The sequence below is a fragment of the Heptranchias perlo genome, unplaced genomic scaffold, assembly GCF_035084215.1.
Source record: "Heptranchias perlo isolate sHepPer1 unplaced genomic scaffold, sHepPer1.hap1 HAP1_SCAFFOLD_56, whole genome shotgun sequence".
In the NCBI taxonomy this organism is placed as follows: Eukaryota; Metazoa; Chordata; class Chondrichthyes; order Hexanchiformes; family Hexanchidae; genus Heptranchias; species Heptranchias perlo.
In genome coordinates this window covers 4,978,598-5,001,898 of record NW_027139581.1, presented here as the reverse complement: position 1 = coordinate 5,001,898, position 23,301 = coordinate 4,978,598, and the positions used below count along the sequence as shown (strand labels likewise).

General features: G+C 44.9%; 1 protein-coding gene and 3 non-coding genes across 4 annotated transcripts; all 4 read right to left on the bottom strand.

Moving 5' to 3' along the window:
• Positions 1 to 5,643: 5,643 nt before the first annotated feature.
• trnal-uaa (transfer RNA leucine (anticodon UAA)) lies at positions 5,644 to 5,726 on the bottom strand. The gene has a single exon. It is a non-coding gene; the product is annotated as a tRNA-Leu (tRNA).
• A 3,138-nt stretch (positions 5,727 to 8,864) lies between these two features.
• Positions 8,865 to 8,946, bottom strand: trnas-aga (transfer RNA serine (anticodon AGA)). The gene has a single exon. It is a non-coding gene; the product is annotated as a tRNA-Ser (tRNA).
• A 676-nt stretch (positions 8,947 to 9,622) lies between these two features.
• trnal-uaa (transfer RNA leucine (anticodon UAA)) lies at positions 9,623 to 9,705 on the bottom strand. Its single transcript has one exon. It is a non-coding gene; the product is annotated as a tRNA-Leu (tRNA).
• A 9,548-nt stretch (positions 9,706 to 19,253) lies between these two features.
• Positions 19,254 to 22,669, bottom strand: LOC137315770 (probable G-protein coupled receptor 139). Its single transcript, XM_067980260.1, has 2 exons — positions 22,600 to 22,669; positions 19,254 to 20,158 (listed from the first exon to the last, which is right to left on the bottom strand). Exons 1-2 carry the CDS (start codon positions 22,667 to 22,669, stop codon positions 19,254 to 19,256), a joined length of 975 nt encoding a protein of 324 aa, XP_067836361.1.
• Positions 22,670 to 23,301: the final 632 nt, after the last annotated feature.

Here is a 23,301-nt window from a genome sequence, read left to right as displayed (position 1 = left end):
TAAAATGGCTTGTAACAACCGTGAGAGGTCGAAGACCGGCGGCGGTTCAGCCTTTATGAGGGAGATGACCGAGCATGAAGAAAGGGCCACTCAGCTGCAGGGCATCACTTCCAGTTTCGTGCCTGGTGCCTGATCAGACACTGGAGCGAGGAAAGGTGAGTTTCACATTCCTCTATTGGCCAGCTGCATGTTTAAAACCTGCGTGTTGTCTGAAGGATGGGAAAAGGAGATTCGAGTCTGACCATGCTCGTGCAGCGTGTGGGCGTCTGTGATGTGACCGATGAACATGCTTCACCAGTGGAACATTTTGTTCTTCCTTCCCACAGGTGCACAGCCGTCTGAGGACACTCGGGCTGCAGAAGGTGGTGAGTCGGCGGCTGCAGAGCTTGATGGTGTTTGTGCTGCAGAGAGTGATGGTGTTTGGGCTGCAGAGGGTGATGGTGTTTGGGCTGCAGAGGGTGATGGTGTTTGTGCTGCAGAGAGTGATGGTGTTTGTGCAGCAGAGAGTGATGGTGTTTGTGCGGCAGAGAGTGATGGTGATTGGGCTGCAGAGAGTGATGGTGTGTGTGCTGCAGAGAGTGATGGTGATTGGGCTGCAGAGAGTGATGGTGTTTGTGCTGCAGAGAGTGATGGTGTTTGGGCTGCAGAGAGTGATGGTGCTTGGGCTGCAGAGGGTGATGGTGTTTGAGCTGCAGAGGGTGATGGTCTTTGTGCTGCAGAGGGTGATGGTGTTTGGGCTGCAGAGAGTGATGGTGTTTGGGCTGCAGAGGGTGATGGTGTTTGGGCTGCAGAGAGTGATGGTGTTTGTGCTGCAGAGGGTGATGGTGTTTGGGCTGCAGAGAGTGATGGTGTTTGGGCTGCAGAGAGTGATGGTGTTTGGGCTGCAGAGGGTGATGGTGTTTGAGCTGCAGAGGCTGATGGTGTTTGAGCTGCAGAGAGTGATGGTGTTTGTGCTGCAGAGGGTGATGGTGTTTGAGCTGCAGAGGGTGATGGTGTTTGGGCTGCAGAGGGTGATGGTGTTTGTGCTGCAGAGGGTGATGGTGTTTGTGCTGCAGAGGGTGATGGTGTTTGGGCTGCAGAGAGTGATGGTGTTTGGGCTGCAGAGAGTGATGGTGTTTGGGCTGCAGAGGGTGATGGTGTTTGAGCTGCAGAGAGTGATGGTGTTTGTGCTGCAGAGGGTGATGGTGTTTGAGCTGCAGAGGGTGATGGTGTTTGGGCTGCAGAGGGTGATGGTGTTTGTGCTGCAGAGGGTGATGGTGTTTGTCCTGCAGAGGGTGATGGTGTTTGTGCTGCAGAGGGTGATGGTGTTTGTGCTGCAGAGGGTGATGGTGTTTGTGCTGCAGAGAGTGATGGTGTTTGGGCTGCAGAGGGTGATGGTGTTTGAGCTGCAGAGGGTGATGGTGTTTGAGCTGCAGAGGGTGATGGTGTTTTGGCTGCAGAGGGTGATGGTGTTTGTGCTGCAGAGGGTGATGGTGTTTGTGCTGCAGAGGGTGATGGTGTTTGGGCTGCAGAGGGTGATGGTGTTTCAGTTCCTGACTCCACCTGCCACCCTCAGGGTGTTTATGTGGGGGGAGCGCTTTACTATGAGGAGCCTCACCTCACCGCCTCTCCAACTCCCGGCCCCTCTGGCTCTGTGCGAGATACACACAATCCCTGAGTCCGACCTGTCGGGGTGTGAGGCACCGATGCGAGTTAGGGTGGATGCGCCCCAGTCCCACGTGAGTCGACGTTGACGTAATCCCCCCTTCCCCATCGCCCCCCATGTAGATGATGAATTGGGAGAGGACATCAACGGTCAACAAGTGAGACGATTGACGGCTGATGAGAGCGACAAGTGCCGTGACTGTTTCGTCTCCATGAGACAGGAGATCAAGGATGCTGGACACAACATTCGCGCCCAGCTGGCCCATACTGGACTGAACATTGCCCAGCTGGCCCATACTGGACTGAACATTGCCCAGCTGGCCCATACTGGACAGAACATTGCCGAGCTGACAAATATTCACAAGGCTCTCGTACATTTCATGGAGTTGAATACGAGTACGGCTATGCTGCACCCGAAGCCCGTGACACACCCCGTGCCACTTCCTGCCGCAGACAGAGTACAGGCCCAAGAGCCAGGAGCTGTTCCTGCACCTGACGCTACTTTTATTCATGTCCCCGTGGAACAGCAGCACTCCAGCTCCGAACTCCCTGATTACAGCCATTTTGTAAGGCACAGATTTCGTGCCCTTGGCTCAAGAGGGGCTCGATCACAGGGAGGGATGGGGGCCAGGAGGAAATAGGATGCTCCTCGAGTGAAGAGTTCGCCTCATCTTGTTCAGAGAGTCACAGCGACCCTCGAGCATGCCGCAAGGGGGCGTCTGTAAATCTCATTTCTGTTTGTTCGGTTGGTGTTTTGGTTGTTTGTTTTCATTCGCTTGTTGATATTTTGTGATGTATTGAATCTCTCCTGATTGTTTGTCTGATAATTTTTGTTGGTGCTGCTGCTGCCCTTCAAACTTAATCTGAAGTCATTTGTAATTGTTCGAAGATTTTCTGAATATAAACCATGTTAGCATCACAATTGCTTTCAAACAAGAAAATTAATGAGTTAACGTAATTTTTATTTAAAGTTTTTCAATACACACCTCAATGTTCACAATAAAGTTTTACAATAATTAACTGCCTCAAAATGTTAATGTAAAGTTTTGCACTAATTTTTTGATGCTGCAATTAAAGCTCACTGTTTCACTTTCAATCTTGCTTGTCCTGTTATCTGCTTTCCTGGGAGGGGGCGAGGAGGTAATTACCCATTTTCATCGATGTCAAAAGCATCAGCCAGTGGGTGCTCTCCCGCTGCCCTGTCCCCTGCAGCCACGGTTTCCTCGGGGGTGGGGGTGGGGGAACCAACAATGGCCTCAGCAACATCCGGGTTGTCATCATGCATCTCATCCATTCCCAGAGGCATCTCGTCTTCCTGGTCAAAGGTCAGTCCTTCCCGCAGGGTAAAGTTGTGCAATGCGCATCGGACAACCACAACCCTGGACACCTTGACAGGTGAGTACGGCAAAGATCCCCCGACCTGTCCAAGTCTCGAAAGCGTGATTTCAGCTCCCCGATTCTCCTCTCCATTACTTGGCGTGAGCACACGTGGGCACGGCTGCACCTCTCCTAAGCTGGACTATTGGTCCTGTGGTCGGGTGTCATCAGCCACGGCTTCAGCGGGTAGCCCTTGTCACCTGATATCCATCCAGATCCTTGCTGCTCTCCGGTGAAGGTATCATTGCAAGTCTGAGAGGCGAAGGACGAAGGCATCATGGGCACTTCCCTTGTGATCTGTATTTACACTCATGATCCACAGGTCGGCATCGCAAAGGATTCTCACATTTAAACAATTAAACCCCTTCCTGTTGTTGTTAGTGACAGGTGCCTCATTGGGTGCCTTGAACGTCACATGGAATCCGTCGACAGCCCCCTGTAATCTGGGAATCCAGCGATCCTGTGGAACGCGGTAAACCTTTCCCTTTGAGAATCCAGCGATCCTGTGGAACGCGGTACACCTCTCCCTTTGGGGAAATCAGCGATCCTGTGGAACACGGTAGATCTCTCCCTTTGGGGAAATCAGCGATCCTGTGGAACGCGGTAGACCTCTCCCTTTGGGGAAATCAGCGATCCTGTGGAACGCGGCAGATCTCTCCCTTTGGGGAATCCAGCGATCGTGTGGAACGCGGTAGACCTCTCCCTTTGAGAATCCAGCGATCCTGTGGAACACGGTAGACCTCTCCCTTTGGGGAATCCAGCGATCCTGTGGAACACGGTAGATCTCTCCCTTGAGGGAATCCAGCGATCCTGTAGAACGCCGTAGACCTCTCCCTTTGGGGAAATCAGCGATCCTGTGGAACACGGTAGATCTCTCCCTTTGGGGAATCCAGCGATCGTGTGGAACGCGGTAGACATCTCCCATTGGGGAATCCAGCGATCCTGTGGAACACGGTCGACCTCTCCCTTTACCGCGCTGGGGACATGTCAAGTTTGATCAACTGGGAAACCGCGCGGAATATCGCGCCCGTGACCTCATGAATCCACTCTCGCAGGGCTCTGGGTGATTGTGTATCTGTGACCTGATGAATACAGACTCCCGCAGGGCTCTGGCTAATGGTGTATCTGTGACCTGATCAATTCAGACTCCCGCAGGGCTCTGGGTAATGGTGTATCTGTGACCTGATGAATTCAGACTCTCACATGGCTCTGGGTGATGTTGCACATGTCACCAGGGCGTGACTGAATTGACCCACATGCCACTGACGAGGCCCTGCAGGAAGTAGAAGGTGGCTGAAGCTCCTCTTGTAACATCTCACAGAGGCGGCCGATTGCCTCCTTGCAAAAACGAAGTCTCCACACAGATATCTCTTCCCATACCAATGCAGTTGGTGTGGTGTGTTTGGACTTTCAAAAGGCTTTTGATAAATTGCCGGTAGGCTTATCATCAAGATTGCGGCCCCTGGAATGAAGAGGGCAGTAGCAACATGGATACAGAATTGACGAAGGGACAGCAAAGAGAGATAACTGGTGAACGGTTGTTTTTCACACTGGAAGGAGGTGTACAGTGGTGTTCCCCAGGGGTCGGTGCTGGGACCACTTCTTTTCTTGATATATATTAATGACTTGGACTTGGATTTCCAGGGCACAATTTCTAAATTTTCAGATAACACAAAACTTGAAGGAGTCGTAAAGAGTGAGGAGGATAGTGATAGACTTCAAGGGAATATGGACTGGCTGGTGGAATGGGCGGATGCATGGCAGGTGAAATTTAACGCAAAATAATACGAAGTCATACATTTTGGGAGGAAGAATGAGATGAGGCAATATAAACTAGAGGGCAAAAGTCTAAAGGGGTGCAGGAGCAGAGAGATCTGGGGGTGTATGCGCACAAATCGTTGAAGGTGGCAGGGCAGGTTGAGAAAGTGGTTAGAAAAGCATCCTGGGTCTTTGGCTTTAAAATAGAGGCATGGAGAACAAAAGTATGGAAGTCATGATAAAGCTTTTTTAAACACTGGTTCGGCCTCAACTGGAGTAATGTTTCCAGTTCTGGGCACCGCACTTTAGGAAAGATGTGAAGGCCTTAGAGAGGGTGCAGAAGAGATTTATTGGAATGATTCCAGGGATCAGGGACTTTAGTTATGTGGATAGACTGGGGGAGTTGGGATTGCTCTCCTTGGAACAGAGACGGTTGAGAGGAGATTCGATAGAGGAATTCAAAATAATGAAGGGTCCAGTCAGAGTCGATAGAGAGAAAGTGTTCCCATTGGCGAAGTGTCAAGAATCTGAGGACATAGATTTAAGGTGATTGGCAAAATAACCAAAGGTGACACGAGGGAAAACTTTTTTGCACAGAGTGGTTGTGATCTGGAGTGCACTGCCCGAGGGGGTGGTGGAGGCAGATTCAATCATGGCTTTCAAAAGGGAACTGGAAAAGTACTTGAAAGGAAAAAGATTGGAGGGCTACAGGGATAGGACGGGGGAGTGGGAATAACTGGAATGCTCTTGCATGGAGCCGGCACGGACCGAATGGCCGAATCGCCTCCTTCCGTGCTGTGACCTTTCCATGTTTCTCTCATTCAAATGGAAGAGTGAAAATGAGCAGTATCAAAATGTAACAACTACCAAGAGTGGGGTTCGAACCCACGCGGGTATAAACCCATTGGAGCTTAAGTCCAACGCCTTAACCACTCGGCCATCCTGGTCTTTTTGCGTTTTGGTTTGGTGTGTAATATACTTGAGTCTCACTGCTTCATTTTCATTGTCAGTCAAAGTCCAGGATGAAATGATGTGTGGAGCGGGGAAAGTGTGACACAGAGAAACTCTGAGAAGCGTTGAAGAAGTGACACACACGCTCAGACACATGACACACACACACACACACACAGCCACGGACACCTCTCTGTGTGAGTGTGTGATGTGTCTGTCCGTGCGATCCCCGTCCGTGCCGGCTTCAATTTTTCATGAAATGACCTATTTGACAACAGTTTGTTGAACTTTCCACGGGCCACTGTTGAAAGAAGACTCACTGTTCACATTTCCATCTCTCTGTTAGTTGAGATCCAGAATAAAGTGAAGTGGGGTGCGAGGAAAAGAATGATAAAGAGAGACACTCAGAAAGAGAGAGAGACACTGGGACAGAAAGAGACTCTCTCGGTCTGTCTGAGTCTGTGTCAGTCTCTCTCCCTCCATCTGTCCAATACCCGCAGATTTGAGAATCACAGGGTCAAAGAAGGAAACAGATTGGAACACATTGAGCCTGTGTCCTGTTTCAAAACCGACTCCCAGGAAAACGGCTCCGGTGGAATCGTTAAATGGTCAAAGTTTTTCCGGTGATTTTGACCTCCTCCCTGAGATGGCGAGACACGGGGACGTGGGGCGATTGAAAAGGCTTCGGAAAAATCATTTCCAATTGGATATTCTCCATCGTGGTGAGATATCCCCCCTCAGCCAGGGATTTAATTCCCCGACGGGGAGGAAGCATTTTTAAGACGTCAACTACAAATTTTACTTCTTTGCCTCGCTTCTTCTTCAAAAACGAGAGAGAAAAATAGAACAGAAAAAGAATGAAACAGGTGATTGTCACTTTCAGAATATTATTGAGCGGAGACTGTTTGGGGACTGAATTCTTGGGGCCCGTCTGTTGCAGAGCACAAATGTGTTCCGATCTGTTTCCTTCTTTGACCCTGAGATTCTCAGCTCTGCGGGTATTAGAGAGAGGGAGGGGGAGAGACAAACAGACAGACAGAGAGAGAGAGAGAGACAGAGGTTGAGAGGGAGAGAGAGGCAGAGGGAGAGAGAGAGGGAGAGACAGAGGGAGAGAGAGGCAAAGACTGATCCTGAGAACCCTTGAAACATTGAGGGAGTGGGAGGGCGAGGCAGAAATTTAACGATAATGCCTGTGTGTGTAATGTGCCGAATTGTGTGTGTCTCACTTTTTCTAAGCTTTTACGAGTGACTCTGTTTCTCTGTCTTTCTCTCTCTGTCACTCTCTCCCGCTCTCCCCACATCACGTTATTCTGCACCTTGATTAAAAGAGAGATGGAAATGTGAAAGGTCAGTCTTCTTTCAACTGTGATCCGTGGAAACCAGGGTTCAAATTCCCGACCGGGAGGTTACAGTTTTATTGACTTTAAAAGCTTCACTTTCATTTCTCTTGCAATTTATCTCCAAGTGGAGGTTTACCAGAAAGATCCCACATCCAACAATGAAATGGATGGTCAGTTAATCTGCTTTTTGGTGGTGTTAGTTGAGGGAGGAAGGATTACCGTCCAGGTTTCCAAATTCGTGCACAGCAAGATCCCATTAATATCAATGAGAATGTACCATGTACATAATGGAGATGTAAAAAGAGTGTCACTGAACAGTATGAAAGTGTAAATTAAAAAGCGACCAGGAGTGGGCTTCAAACCGCAGAACTGGTCGAGGTGTCAGCAGTCGCTCAGTGGGCAGCACTCTCGGCAGCCAGCACACAATCTGCTGAAAGAAGGCTTGTCTTTCACATTTCCATCTCTTTGTCAGTCAAAGTCCAGAATCGAAAGGTGTGGGGAGCGGAGGAAAGAGTGACAGAGAGAAAGCGTTGAAGAAGTGAAACACACACACAGACACAATACACACACACTGACACAGCAGACACTGATACACATGCGGACTCTCACACACACCGATACACACACTGACAAACAGACACACACGTATAGGTTGAAACGCAGACGTGAGGGGTCTGAATATAAAGTTCTGAACCATAGTCGGCAGGAATTCGAATCTGCCTGGGGAGACCCCAATGAATTTTTTTATCCATCGCCCGAAACAACTCGGCCACGACTGCTTGAGTTTAGCTCAATTTTGCTCACTTAAAATTGCCACGATCCATCGCTCTGCAACAGACGGGCACCAAGAACGACCGTGTCTCTGTGTGTAATGTGTGTGTCTCATTTTTTCTCAGCTTTTCTGTGTGCGTGTCCGTTTCTCTGTCTTTCTCTCAATAGTCCAATATTCCGTTTGCCTTTGGATTACCTGCTGCACCTGTATGGTGACTTTTTGTGTTTCGTGTACGAGGACACCCGGATCCCTCTGTACCGCAGCATTTTGTAGTATTTCTCCATTGAAATAATATTTTGCTTTTATACTTTTCCTCCCAAAGTGGATGAATTCACATTTTCCCACGTTATATTCCATCTGTCAAATTTTTGCCCATTCGCTTAACCTGTCAATATCCCTTTGCAGATAATTAGCGCCACCCTCGCAACTTGCTTTTCCACCTATCTTCGTATCATCAGCAAATTTGGCCACAATACATTCATCCAAGTCATTGATATATATTGTAAATAGTTGAGGCCCGAGCACTGATCCCTGCGGCACCCCACTAGTTACAGATTGCCATTTTGAAAATGTCCCTTTTATCCCGACTCTTTGTTTTCTGTCAGCCAATCCTCAATCCATGAGCTCTTATCTTGTGACTGTTATTCTCTGCGAGGTAAAGGCCAGAAGCAGTGGCTGCAGCGTGGCAGGAAGCGGCAGAAGGCACGGGTGGGTGCAAGTGTGGAGAATAACAAGCAGCGGGGATACCACCTTTTATGTGGCACCTTATCGAATGCCTTTTGGAAATCCAAATATACTGCATCCATTGGTTCCCCTTTATCCACCCTGCTCGTTACCACCTCAAAAACTCGAATAAAATTGTCAGACACGATTTCCCATTCATAAAACCATGTTGACTATTCGAGATTGTATTATGAGTCCGCGAATGTCCTGCTCCTACTTCTTAAAAATGGATTCTCGCATTTTCATTTCACACACACTCGGATGGGTTGAAACGCAGAGATGAAAAGAAAACGCTGAACCGTAGTCGGCAGGATTCGAACCTGCGCGGGGATATCCCAATGGATTTCTAGTCCATCGCCTTAACCACTCGGCCACGACTACTTGCTCGAATTATGATGCTGCTCACTTAAAATCGCAATAATCCAGCGCTCTGCAACACAGAGCCACAGAACTGGTATTGGTGTCAGCCGTCGCTCAGGTGGATCGGGTGCTCAGGCGAGTCACTCGTTAGTATCGTGATGAATAACACAACCTATCAGACAATTAAACCTCGATTCAAATCCACGTGGGACAATGAATTTCTACTGCCTTCAAAACCTTCGTTTTCATTTATCTCCAACATTGGATGTGTGAAAAAACACTGATAAACGAACTCGGACAATCCCACTTTCCACAATATAATTTCACTGATATTTCAGCGATTTTAAATCTTGCTCTCTGCGTCATCTCGATGTCAGAACCACAATAATGAGCAAGAAATGAAAGGCAGAGTCGCGTTGTGAACAGACCCGGGCTAATTCAGCACCCCGAGGGGGTGATGGAGGCAGATTCAATCATGGCTTTCAAAACGGAACGGGAGAAGGACTTGAAAGGAAAAAATTGCAGCGCTCCAGGGATACGGCGAGGGAGTGGGACGAGCTGGATTCGTCTTGCATCGAGCCGGCACGGACTCGATGTGCCGCAAGGCCTCCTTCCGTGCTGCAACCTTTCCATGATTCTGTGATGCAAATGGAAGGAGAGTCAATGAGCAGCAAAAAAATGTCACGGGAAAAACAGCTACCAGGAGTGGTGTTTGAACCCACGCGGGTATAAACCCATTGGATTTTAAATCCAACGCCTTAACCACTCGTCCATCCTGGTCCCTCCAGACGTGCGTTTTATGTGTAATGTACTTGAGTGTCACTTCTACTACGCTTTTCTTTGTCATCAAATAAATGCTGAAAACAGATTCACTGAAATTCGAAGAATGTCCAACGCCACCTGTGGAGTGTGTTCATCACCAGACGACACCAGCTCCTCGTTTGTATCGTGGTGAGTCTCCTCGCCTGTTATTCGGACACCCGTTAGTGTCGTGTTGAGGGACAGAGAGAGTCAGGCATCGGAAAGGGCGCAGAGGAGGTTTATCAGAAAGATCTCACATGCAGCAATGAAAAGGATGACCAGTTCATCTGCTTTTTGGTGGTGTTGATTATCGTCCAGGTTTCGAAATTTGAGGAAAGCAAGTTCACACAAACAGCAATGACAGAGTGACAGGTGCATGAGGCAGATGGAACAAGAGTGTCAATGAGCTGTATCAAAATGTGACGAAAATAACATTTACCAGAAATGGGATTTGAAACCTTCCCGTTACAGAACCAGATGGATTTTGAATCCAATGCCTTGACCACGCGGCCATTCTATCCGTTGAGTTGACGGAATCGTGAGTGTCCCCGAGTGGTTCAGGCGATGGACTAAAAATCTATTGGGATCTCTCCGCGCAGGTTCGGAACCTGCCGACTGGGGATCCCATTATCTGCATTTCAACATGCAGCAAACTTCTTGTAGAATTACTCATTCTTTCGTGAATTAAAAATGCCCGGCTTTTAACACCTCGAGATTTATACTCATTGGAATTGATCTGCAAGATTTCACGGAATCTACGATAGAAATAGAAAAAAAAGTGCCAAATGATCGATCGTCTGTCTCTCTCTGTCTGTTTGAGTCACTCGATGTGTGTCTGTCCGTGTGTGTGTGGGCCTCACATTTTCTCCGTTTTTCTGAATGGGTCTCTGTCTCTTTCTTTCTCTCCCTCACTCTCTCCCGCGTTCCTCACATAATTTGACTCTGGACATGGTCCAACAAAGAAACGGAAAAGTGGTCGCTCAGTCTTCTTTCACCAGTGGCCCGTGGAAAGTTTAATAAAATGTCATGAAACACCAGATCGAGTGGTTAAGGACTTAGATCCAATTGGTTTACACCCGGGTGAACCCCACCCCCGGTAGCTCTTTAATTTAATCCCGATACACGTTCATACTGCTCAGTTCCACTCGTTTTCCATTTGCATTCTGTACCTGTTATTTTGTCATTGTTGTTTGTGGGATCTTGCTGTGCGCATATTTGGAAACCTGGACGATAATCCTCCCTCAATCAACACCACCAAAAAACAGATTAACTAGCCATCCTTTTCATTGCTGTATGCGGTATCTTTGTTCTCAGAACGACAATAATAAGCAAGAAATTAAACTCTTTAATTTAATCCCGTTACACTTTCATACTGCTCAGTTCCACGCGTTTCCCATCTGCATTATGTACCTGTTACTTTGTCATTGCGGTTTGTGGGACCTTGCCATGCGCATGCTTGGAAACCTGGATGATAATCTTTCCTCAAACAACACCACCAAAAAACAGATTAACTGTTGGTTCTGACATCGAGGTGAAGGGTGAGGCAGAGAGCAGCTTTTAAAATCGCTGGAATATCAGTGAAATTAAATTGTGGAAAGTGGGATGGTCCGAGTTTGTCTTTCAGTGTATTTTCCGCATCCAATATTGCAGATAAATTGCAAGAGAAATGAAAGTGAAACTTTTAAAGGCAGCAAAAGCGTAACCTCCCCGTCGGGGAATTGAATCCCGGTGTCCCACGTGGATTTCTCTCTCTGAATAAACAGATTTCAATGCTGAAAAGGTAACAGAACCATTCTCTCCAACTCGAATTAAAGATAAGAAACTTGGAAATCCATGAACACACATTGATAGCCTCATGGTAGCACTGGGGCTGGATATGGAATGGCCGGTTCAAATCACTGGAGAATGACAAGAATCCCATCGTTTTAATTCTGTTTGGGAAATAACACCCTTCTTTAACATTTGAAAAATATAGTATCGAGCAACATAGGAACATAAGAAACAGGAGCAGGAGTAAGCCATCCGGCACCTCGAGCCTGCTCCGCCATTCAATAATATCATGGCTGACATTCGACCTCAACTCCACTTTCCCGCCCGATCCCCATATCCCTTGATTCCCCGAGAGTCCAAAAATCTATCGATCTCAGTCTTGAATATATTGAATGAATCAGCATCCAGAAAGACCTCTAGGGTAAAGAATTCCAAAGGTTCACAACCCTCTGAGTGAAGAAATTCCTCCTGATCTCAGTCTTGAATGGCCAACCCCTTACCCTGAGACTATGCTCCCTCGTTCCAGACTCTCCAGTGGGGAAAACAGCCTCTCAGCATCGACCCTGTCTAGCAACCTCAGAATGTTATATGTTTCAATGAAATCACCTCACATTCTTATAAAATCCAGAGTATAGTCCCATTCTACTGAATCTCTCCTCACAGGAGAATCCTCTCATCCCAGAAATTAATCTAGTGAACCTTCATACACCGCCTCTAAGGCAAGTATATCCTTCCTTAGATAAGGAGACCAAAACTTTCGCAGTACTCCAGGTGAGGTCTCACCAATGTCCCATACAACTGCAGTAAGACTTCTTTACTGTTGTACTCCAACCCCCTTGCAATAAACGGCAACATACAATTTGCCTTCCGAATTGCTTGCTGCACCTGCACACTCACTTTTTTGTGTTTCTTGTTACAGGACACCCAATTTTCTCTGAACACGAACATTTAATAGTTTCTCACCATATGAAAACATTCTGATTTTCTATTCTTCCTACCGAAGTGAATAACCTCACATTTCCCCACATCAGACTCCACCTGCCACCTTCTTGACCATTCACTTAGTCTGTCTATATCCCTTTGCAGACTCTTTGTATCCTCTTCACAGCTTACTTTCCCACGCAGCTTTGTATCATCAGCAAAGTCGATACAATACACTCGGTCCCTTCATCGAAGTCGTTGATATAGATTATAAATAGCTGAGGCCCAATCACCGATTCATCAGGGATCTCATTCGTTACAGCCTGCCAACCTGAAAATGACCCGTTTAACCTTATTCTATTTTCTGTCCGTTAACCGATCCTCTATCCATTATAATATGTTACCCCTACGCCATGAATCCTTATATTGTGTAACAACCTTTTCGGTAGCACCTTATTGAATGCCTTTTGAAAATCCAAATATACGACATCCACTGGTTCCCCTTTATTTCCCTTCTCGTTGCATCCTCAAAAAACTCTGATAAATTTGTCAAACACGACTTCCCTTTCATAAAACCATGTTGACTCTGCCTAATCACATTATGATGTTCGAAGTGCTCTGTCGCCACTTCCTTAACAATGGATTCCAGCATTTTCCCGACGACCCAGGTCAGGGAACTGGCCTGTAGTTCCCTGTTTTCTCTCTCCCTCCCTTCTTGAATAACGGGATAACATTTGCTGCCTTCCAATCCACTGGGACCGTTTCGGAAGCTGGAGAATTTTGGAAGACCATAACCAATGCATCCACAATCTCTGCAGCTACCTCTTTTAGATCCTTCGGATTTAGGCCATCAGGCCCAGGGGATTTGGCGGCTTTTAGTCCCATTAGTTTGTCCAGTACCTTTTCTCTAGTGATATTACTTGTTTTAAATTCGTCCTTCTCATTTACCCATTGGAACCCCCTTATTTTTGGGATGCTTTTTATGTCTTCTACTGTGAGGACAGAGAAAAAATACTTGTTTAACGCATCTGCCATTTCCTGATTCCCGATGGGAATTTCTCCTGTTGCAGCCTCCAAGGGACCAACGTTTACTTTTGCTGCTCTCTTCCTTTTTACATAGAAAGATATAAACATAGAAAATAGGAGCAGGAGTAGGCCATTCGGCCCTTCGAGCCTGCTCTACCATTCAATATGATCATGGCTGATCCTCAGTCTCAATACCATATTCCCGCTCTTTCCCCATACCCCTCGATGACTTCTTTGTCTAGAAATCTGTCTATCTCCTTCTTCAATATATTCAGTGACTTGGCCTCCACAGCCTTCTGTGGTAGAGAATTCCACAGGTTCCCCACCCTCTGAGTGAAGAAATTTCTCCTCATTTCAGTCCTAAATGTCTTACCCTGTATCCTGAGACTGTGACCCCTCGTTATGGACCCCCAACCGTGAAAAACATCCTCCCTGCATCCAGTCTGTCTCGCCCTGTCAGGATTTTATACGTTTCAATGAGATTCCCTCTCATTCTTCGAAACTCTCGTAAATACAGGCCGAGTCGGCCCAATCTCTCCTCATGCCACAGTCCTGCCATCCCAGGAGTCGGTCTGGTGAACCTTCGCTGCACTCACTCTGTGGAAAGTATATCCTTTCTTCTGTAAGGTGACCAAAACGGCACACAATACTCCAGGTTTGGTCTCATCAAGCACCTAATTAACTGCAGTAAGACTTCCTTGCTCCTGTACTCAAACCCTCTTGCAATGAAGGCCAACATTCCATTAACCTTCGAAAGACTTGATGCACCTGGATTCTTGCTTTCAGTGACTGGCGTACAAGGACATTCAGGTCCCTTTGTACATCAACATTTCCGAATCTATCACCATTTAATTAATACTCTGCCTTTCTGTTTTTCCTTCCGAAGTGGATAACTTCACATTTATCCACGTTATACTGCGTCTGACATGTATGTTCCCACTCACTCAACTTGCCTAAATCGCCTTGAAGCCTCTTTGCATCCTCCACACAACTCACAATCCCACCTAATTTTGTATCGTCAGCAAACTTGGAAAAATTACATTTGGTTGCCTCATCCAAATCATTGATATATATTGTGAATAGCTGGGGCCCAAGCACTGATCCCTGCGGTACCCCACTAGTCACCGCCTGCCACCCAGAAAAAGACCCATTTATTCCTGCCCTCTGTTTCCTGACTGTTAACCAATTTTCAATCCATGCCAGTGTATTGTCCCCAATCCCATGTGCTTTTATTTTTCACACGAACCTCTTTTGTGGGTCTTTATCAAAGGCATTCTGAAAATCCAAATGTACCACATCCACTGGTTCTCCCTTATCTATTCTACCAGATACATCCTCAAAAAACTCCAGTAGGTTTGTCAAACACGATTTCCCTTCATAAATCCATGTTGACTTTGTCTAATCCCGTTGATATTTTCTATGTGTCCTGTTATCACATCCATTATAATGGTCTCCAGCATTTTCCCTACTACTGATGTTAGGCTAACTGATGTTAGGTTCAGTGTTTTCTCTCTCCCTCCTTTTATAAATAGTGGGGTTACATTTCAAAGCCTCCAATCTGCAGGAACTGTTCCATAATCTATAGTATTTTGGAAGATGACAACCAGTGCATCCGCGATATCCATGGCCACCTCTGGGATGCAGATTATCAGGCCCTGGGGATTTATCGACTTTCAGTCCCATTAATTTCTCCAGTACTACTTTTTTTTACCAATACTAATTACGATTTTTATCTCCTTCTCATTGGACCCTTGGTTCCCTCCCATTTCTGGGAAGTTATTTGTGTCCTCTTCCGTGACGTCAGAACCAAAGTATTTGTTTAATTGCTCTGCCATTTCCCTGTTCCCCATTATAAATTCTCCCGTTTCTGACTGTAAGGGACCTTCTTTTGTCTTCACTAATCTTTGCCTTTTTACATAGAAGCTTTAACAGTTCGCTTTGATATTCCTTGCAAGTTTACTCTCATACTCTATTTTTCCCCTCTTAATCAATCTCTTAGTCCTTTTTCTATCAATTCTAAACTGTTCCCAATCCTCAGGCTTGCTGCTTCTTCTGGCAACTTTTTTTGACTTCTCTTTGGATCTAATACTATCCTTAATTTCTTTTGTTAGCCATGGTTGGGCCGCTTTTCCTTTTGTGTTTTTGCGCCAGAAAGGAATGTATAACTGTTGCAATTCATGCATTCGTTCCTTAAATGTTAACCATTGCCTATCCACCGTCATGCCTTTTCATGAAGCTCACCAATCTATCATAGCCAACTCACTCCTCATACCTTCGTAGTTTCCTTTATTTAGATTTAGGACCCTAGTGTCGGATTGGACTACTTCACTTTCCATCTGAATGAAGAATTCTATCATGTTATGGTCATTCTTCCCTAAAGGACCCGCACAACAAGATTATTAATTAACCCCTTCTCATTGTACCATACCCAATCTAGGATAATCTGTTCCCTCGTTGGCTCCTCAACGTGCTGGTTTTAAAAAATCCATCTCGTGCACACACCAGGAATTCATCCTCCACAATATCATTGCAAGTTTGGTTTGGCCAGTCTATATGTAGATTAAAGTCACCCATGATTACTGTAGCATCCTTGTTACACGCATCTCCAAATTGCTGTGTGTTGCCGTCCCCTACATTACAACTAGTCGCATTGATTCATGTTATTAAGAAGGATCTCTTTTTTGATTTTATTCCGTTTAGCTTCTTTCTGTGGACACTGTACAATTGGCGGATGAAAATAAAATCAGCAATCATTTTGAGAGAAATGTTGGAACCTGGAGTCCAGGTTGCACAAGCTGGTGTCTGATTTCTGAAGCCTTAAATTTAATATATTGATTGGTAAACTTTATTTAACCAAGTCATGGTCCTTGCCTGGGCACAGTTTACACTCCAGGGATTTGAGCTGAAAATCTAGGCTGACAATCCAGTGCTGTACTGAGGGAGTGCTGCACTGTCGGAGGTGCCGTCTTTCGGATGAGACATTAAACTGAGGACCTCACAGGGGGATGTAAAAGATCCCATGGTACTATTCGAAGATGAGCAGTGGCGTTCTCTCCCATGTCCTGGCCAATATTTATCACTCAACCAAGACCTGAAACAGATTATCTCATCATTTTCTTCATTGCTGTTTATGGGAGCTTGCTGTACTCAAATTGGCTCCCTGCATTACAACAGTGAGTACAGTTAAAAATATTTCATTGATTATAAAGAGCTTTGGGACGACCTGACACTGTGAAAGGTGCTTTAGACATGCACGATTTTCTATCCTTCTTATTCTGCATGCGGTCATTTGAATGAGATAATCTGATACACCCCTCTATCCATGATTCCTCTCTTGCTTTGTGTTTTTCAAACAAAAATACAGATTTTTTATATGTATAGATACGTGCAGATATCCCACGCCTTTTCTGATTGGATGATTTTTTGCTGAACACAATTCTCCATGCCCGGAGCGATAAGCTTTGTTCTTTCAGATTTAGAATATTTTGCTTTTTGTTACAGTGCTGTGGGACCCTGACCAGTTTACTAACACAACAGAAGGGGTAAGAGTACAGGCTGATTTATTACAGAATACAGCAGGTCAGTGGGAAAGTTGCACACTCTACAGAGCAGCTGGTAAAACTCCTGCTGTAAATAAAGGGCAGGGTCAGTTATACAAGACTGAGAGACTTTATTGTGCAGCCTCCAGGCATCATATTTACAACTGTCAAAATTAAACCCGAAATCTGTTCCCCCAGAACAGACATTAACTGGCTCGCCTGCTTCATCTGCTGCTGTTCTGCTCGTCTGCACTCACCCACTCCAAGCCGATTACAATGAGTTGTTTTATGATAATTTCGTGCTCTCTGTGTGTTAATCACATTCCTGTCTCTACCTTGCTGGTTTTTTTGTATCTGCCTGTCTTTCATTGGTTCTGTCTCTCTGTCAATATATTTATCTTTCTCAGTCTCCTTTCTGGCATTTTTCTGTCTTGTTGCTTCACCCTCTTTTAATTTCTATCTCTGTATCGCTGTTCCATCTGTATATTTTTTCTCTGTCACCCGTTGCTTCTCTCTTTATATCTCTATGTTTCTGTCTTTCATCTTTCTATCTTCTTCCCATTTGCCTCGCTGTCCCTCTCGCTCGTTCTCTCCCCACTCTCTCTGTCTATCTCTGTCTTTTTTGCATTCTCAGCACCAATTCAACTCTTTCTCTCTGCCTTTCACGCTCTTTGTTCTGTCTCTCCTTTTCTCCATTTCTCTCTTCACTTTCTCCGCCTCTTTCTTTTTTATGAATTCACAAACAACTTTAATTTCGTTGTACGCAGACTACGTAAATGCATCATTAATTCTTGCACATTAGTCCAACATTATCTTTTATGCAAATGAGAAAAAATTAACAGTACAATTGGATGTTTGGATAGCAACATAAACACACCCGCTTCTTCTGTTCAGACATATATATAGTAATTATATTCATTTACACGTGTGTTTACATAGCTGTCTCCGCAGTTCAGAAGTAATTCATTGCGTGAAGTGTTTTGAGATGTGTTAATATAAAGGGCACTGTACTAATTCCGTTTTGATGAATTACATTGTCCATTTGTAGACCAGAAAATATCCGCCTCTTTCTTTTGTTGTCTCACTTTGTCACCTTTGCTGTCTGTCTCTCTCCCGCACTGATTCTTTCTGTGTCTCCAATTACCCTTGTTTCACTTCTTTTGTCTCTTTCGCCCTGTTTCAATCTCTCTTTGTAATTTTCCCTGTGTGCCTCTCACTTTCTGTCGACTTTCCATCTGAGTCTCTTTCTCCATTTGTCTACCTGTTTCTCTCAACTTTCTCTCACTGGTAAACTCCCTCTCTTTCTCTTAATCTGTGTTATTCACTTCCTGTCTCTGTTTTCTAATTTATACTTGCTCCTTTCCTGTTTGTACTTTTTCTCCGTTTATTTCTTTCGCATTATATTTTTCTCCTTCCATTTTATCCATCTCTCTTCTCTTTTCTATTTATCTTCCTGTCCCATCTCTGTTTCTGCACTTTATTCTTTCTCAATCTCTTGCTCTCTTTTCTGTTTATTTGTTTTTTTATTGTTTCCAGCTGTTTCTCCATCAAAATCTCTTACTCTGTTTATTTACACCTTTCTTTAACTTGTTAACTGTTCTTTTCTCTCTGCCCCTTTCGGCTCTTCAGTCACTTTCACTTTTTTTTCTCTAAGTCTTCCTTTCTTTCACTTTTTTCACGATTTCTTTCTCAATTATATGCTTTTCTCTCAGTTTATGGCTCTAACTATCTCTCATTTCCCCTTTCTATCTGTCTCTAAATGTAAGTTTATCTCTATGTGTCACCATGTCTCTTCCTCTCCTTGCCTCTATCTATCTATCTATCTATCTATCTATCTATCTATCTATCTATCTATCTATCTATCTATCTATCTATCTATCTATCTATCTTTCTATCTGTTTGTTGATCTGTCTGTCTGTCTATCTATCTCTGTCATGCGATCTCTCCATTTATGTGGAGTGCACCCATTCTGATCAGGCCCACAGCAGCTCATTTGATTGACAGGTTTGCCCATTTTGCAGGGCGGCCATTTAGTTGAAGTCCAGCTGAGCTCTTCAGTGCCGCCTCTTTGAGCAACAATTCAATTCATGTGTTGTCTGCAGAGCGAATCACGCCTCAATAGGTCAGATTATCAATTAAATGCAATATTGGAATCAGATTTAAGATTATTTCAGCTGATATAAAATATACTTTCCACCCGGTGGGAAGTGCAGGAGGTGGAGTATGAAATGGCTAGAAATAGTTCTAGTGCATGAAACCCTTCAGCTCTTTCTATGATTTCACTAATTTAACAATTAGATTGAGTGGGTATTTCACCGCGTTCTTCAGCTCCTCTCTGAATTTAGCCTGGGTCAGGACATAAATACACGTGTTTGTGCAGGAACTGAGAAGCTGCAGCATTCCTGATGTGGCTTGTGTGATAAAACGAGGGTCAGTGTAGGAATTATAATACCGAGTGTCTGTCATTCGCCGATAAATGTTATTGACAACCTGGGTCACCCATAATAGGATAAAACTGCCCGATATACTGAAGAGTAAAATGATGGATTTCTTTCGGTTCTCCATCTCTGGATCCTTGTGATTCTCTCCATTACTGCGGCCCCGGAGTCCCCTGCGGACTTGACTGGCCACCAAAATGCGTCTGACCGTCATAACATTGAGCAGCAAAATCAGAAAGAACGGGACACAAGGGGTTAAAATGAGGTGAAATAACTCAAATGCAGCCCATACTGGGGAAGTGCGGAAGTTCAGTTTAAAGATACAATGCCGGGGAACATTATCAATTATAACGTAAGGTTCATATATAAAGTACCAGGGAACACTCTCTAAACAGCCCAACACACTCACTGTTCCTATAACTACAGCCGCCGTTTTCTCGGTGCAATATTTTGTTTTAAGATTCTCACAACAAATGGCCACAAATCGATCAAAGGTGAAAGCGACTGTGAGCCAGACAGAAACCACCGTGGCTGAATAACCCAAGAACATAATGGGACGACACACGGGAGTAATGAACACGAATGAATCTGGGAAATAAATTTTGCCAACCCGTGTCAATATTGGATCTGTGATGACGACCAGGAGATCGGCCGCTGCCATTCCCAGCAGATAGCGACTGATACATTTGGAGAGACCGCACTTTCCTCGGGACAGGATCACAATCGCCAACAAGTTAACTGTAAGAGAGAGAAAAGGAAGCAGAGAAATTACTGATCAGACCTGGAGCCAAAGCAGCAATTTGACAGGATCTGGGGTTAAATTTCCAGCTTTGTTGCTGCATCGAACGGTGGAAACTGATTAATTCACCTGGACAGCGCTTTCGGGCAGAGAGATGTTTTTAAACTCAATTATCAATCATGAATTGTGAAATCGATAAAGAAAGGGAATAAATGAGCACCGGATCCACTGGAAGAGCCGAGTGAGAGCGCAGTGCCGGTGGGGAAGGGAGATGGAGTTTTACCGAGCGCGAATCCAACGTGCTGAAGCCGGATTTGTCTCCAGACTGACGGGAAAGAGAGCGAAGGCCGGGAAGGTGAGGGGACTGGGGGAGGTGCAGCTGGTTTGTTGCTCTGGGTGAAGAGAGCCTACAGGGGCTGACACAAAACGGGGAAAGGCCGAGAGACGCACCGGCAAGCTTGAGATTTTGGATCGGATTGGAAGAGGCAGCTGGAGACCGAGCCAGTGAGTGAGATTAGGAGGTAGACAAGGAAAAGGACATGTCGGAGCTGGAGGGGAGTCAGGAGCAGATAGTTTGAGAAAGCGGATAAAATGAAGCAATGGATGAGGAGACACAGGTTTCAATGTGGTGGTTGGAGAGACTGGGATTCACAGGGAGAGACTGCAGCAGAGTGTGAGATTAAATCTAATCTATAGACCCCACAAACACAATCCAACTAATACATTGAACGGTTCATTTCAGTGGTTATTGGTGCAGAGCTCGTTGGTTATAAAATGTGTTCATTAAATTTACTTTGCACATTCAATTAAAATTAAATTAAAATGTATTCATTAAATCAACCTCGATCTTCATTGAATTCCGCTGATACCGAGTTTTCAGAATACAGTATCCTAATAATTCATTAGGATCAAGAAGTCATTGATTCTATGCTTTAAATACATTCGAATTATGTTTATTTATTCAGTCAGTGAATAAGGAAAAGTAACAATCACCAAAACAGACTGAGGCCCTGATAACGATAAACACACCCAGCTCTCACAATCTGACAACTTCCTATTAACATCTTCAAGTCACATTTCCTCTGCATAATTGTACTGGAAGTTTCAACAGTTCATTCCGATGAATTATTCACCCTGCTGTCGCTCTCTCACGCATTCTCTCTCTCTCTCTCTCTCGCTAACTCTCTCTCCCTCCCTGTCTCTCCCGTTTTCTCTCTCTTTCTCTTCTCGCACTACTCCTCCCCCCTACTCTCACTTTCCCTTTCCGTCTCTGTTTCTGTTTCTATCGCTCCTCTATCTATTATTCTCCACTCTCTACTCTCTTTCTCAATGTCCCTATTTCACATCCGATTCAATCCTAACATCCTGCCGTGCATTCCGTTCACCAGCCCCGTGTTCCACCGATCCCATTCTCAGTGTCAATTTGTTAAATAGTGAAGCTTCTGTGGAATAGTTCAATGTTACTACAGATTTCCAAGTCTCCACCTGTTCGCCTACACTGTTTGCTTCATCTGCAAATCATGGAAGAAACAGAATCAAATGCATCTTCCAGACAAACTTCACAATAATTGAAATTCCTTCTCCTGTAATTATAAAGTACATCATTAGATGGCGGTGTTGTTCAATTAACAAAACGCCAACGTCACCGCTGCAACTTCGAATCGACGGATAAACAGAGGGCTCAGGATCCCAACAGACTCAGTGCAAACTGACACAGCACAACACCAAAACATTGTATTTTAGAATGAACCCATCCACAGTGAAGTAGAAAAGGAGATGTGAAAGAGTCAGCAGCAAACTCAGTTCAATAACCAGACCTCTGGAGCCGTGTCAGATGAACATTATGAAATAATGTTTCATAAGTGATAATCAATAAATACACTGAATCCCCTGTTAAACTGAACCATGATATTGGGGAGGGGAGACATTGCTCTGCCTCCTTGTAACACTGAGACCGTGAGCTGTTTCATTATCAATCACTGAAAACACATTCATGAAAACATATTCCAGGACACGTTGGTTCCACAACATGAAACTGTTAACAGCTCCTGATGGTCTGATACCAGCTCTTAGCCCAGACACCTGATTCCAATACATTCAGTACAGAGATTTATCCAGTAACAATGCCAGTTTGTGATATTCAAAGGTCACTACAGATATAATGGAATTGCGACAAGTCTGAACGTTTAGAAGTGAAGGAGATACCATTATTGAACAGTACATTCAGTACAGAGAATTGTCCAGTAACAATGCCAGGTTTGGATTCACAAAGATCATTACAGACCAGCTCCTACAAGACCAACTTAACACATTCCATCATTCAACTGATAGAACAGAACAGGACACTGTGTAAAACATGCAGGGAGAAAAAATATTTTGCAAAGTACAGCAGCACAGTAAACACCGATTTACACCATTAACCGCCGAAATAACTGCTAACCTGGCACTCCAACGGCTGCAAGAGCAGGATAATAAATATCTTCTATCTGAAACATTACTGGATATCCCATTGATGTGAGAAGCAGTCACTTCTGTTGGTCTGGGAACCATAAATCCAGAAGACACTCTGAACTGATCAATTCCAATGAACCCTGATTTATACAGGAGACAAGTTTCCACTGACACGGTTATACTCCTGATCATTGCTATTAGTTACAGTCACTTGAACAAACACATTACATCAGCAGCTTTGACTCCGATATAAATCATATGGTGGATGTAACACAAACATCTCAAAGTCCAGGACATTATCTTAATGAGACCTCTCTCAGGAATAAAGTTAGAATCTGTGCTCATACAGGACTGATCCAACAATAATGAGCGGCTTCATTTACAGTTTTCATATAATTGTATTGATCATGTTCACTCTTGGCGATTCATTTATAATGTATACCGATTTATCCGCAGTGCACATTGAATCCAGGGACTCAACCAGACCCGTTTCACTCTGTTCCTGCAGTTTCCCAATCAAAAAATGAATTTTGATTCCTTAACACGCGGAGAGTTAAAGGGCAGGTTGAGGATTGCAGCCGAGAAATGACTGTGGGTGATATTAGGGGACGGAGACTGAAAGTGCCCCATTGAGATTCCACTCTCCGCTATTTTACTGCAGGGGTTTACCCGTTTATTCTGCATTGGTGAA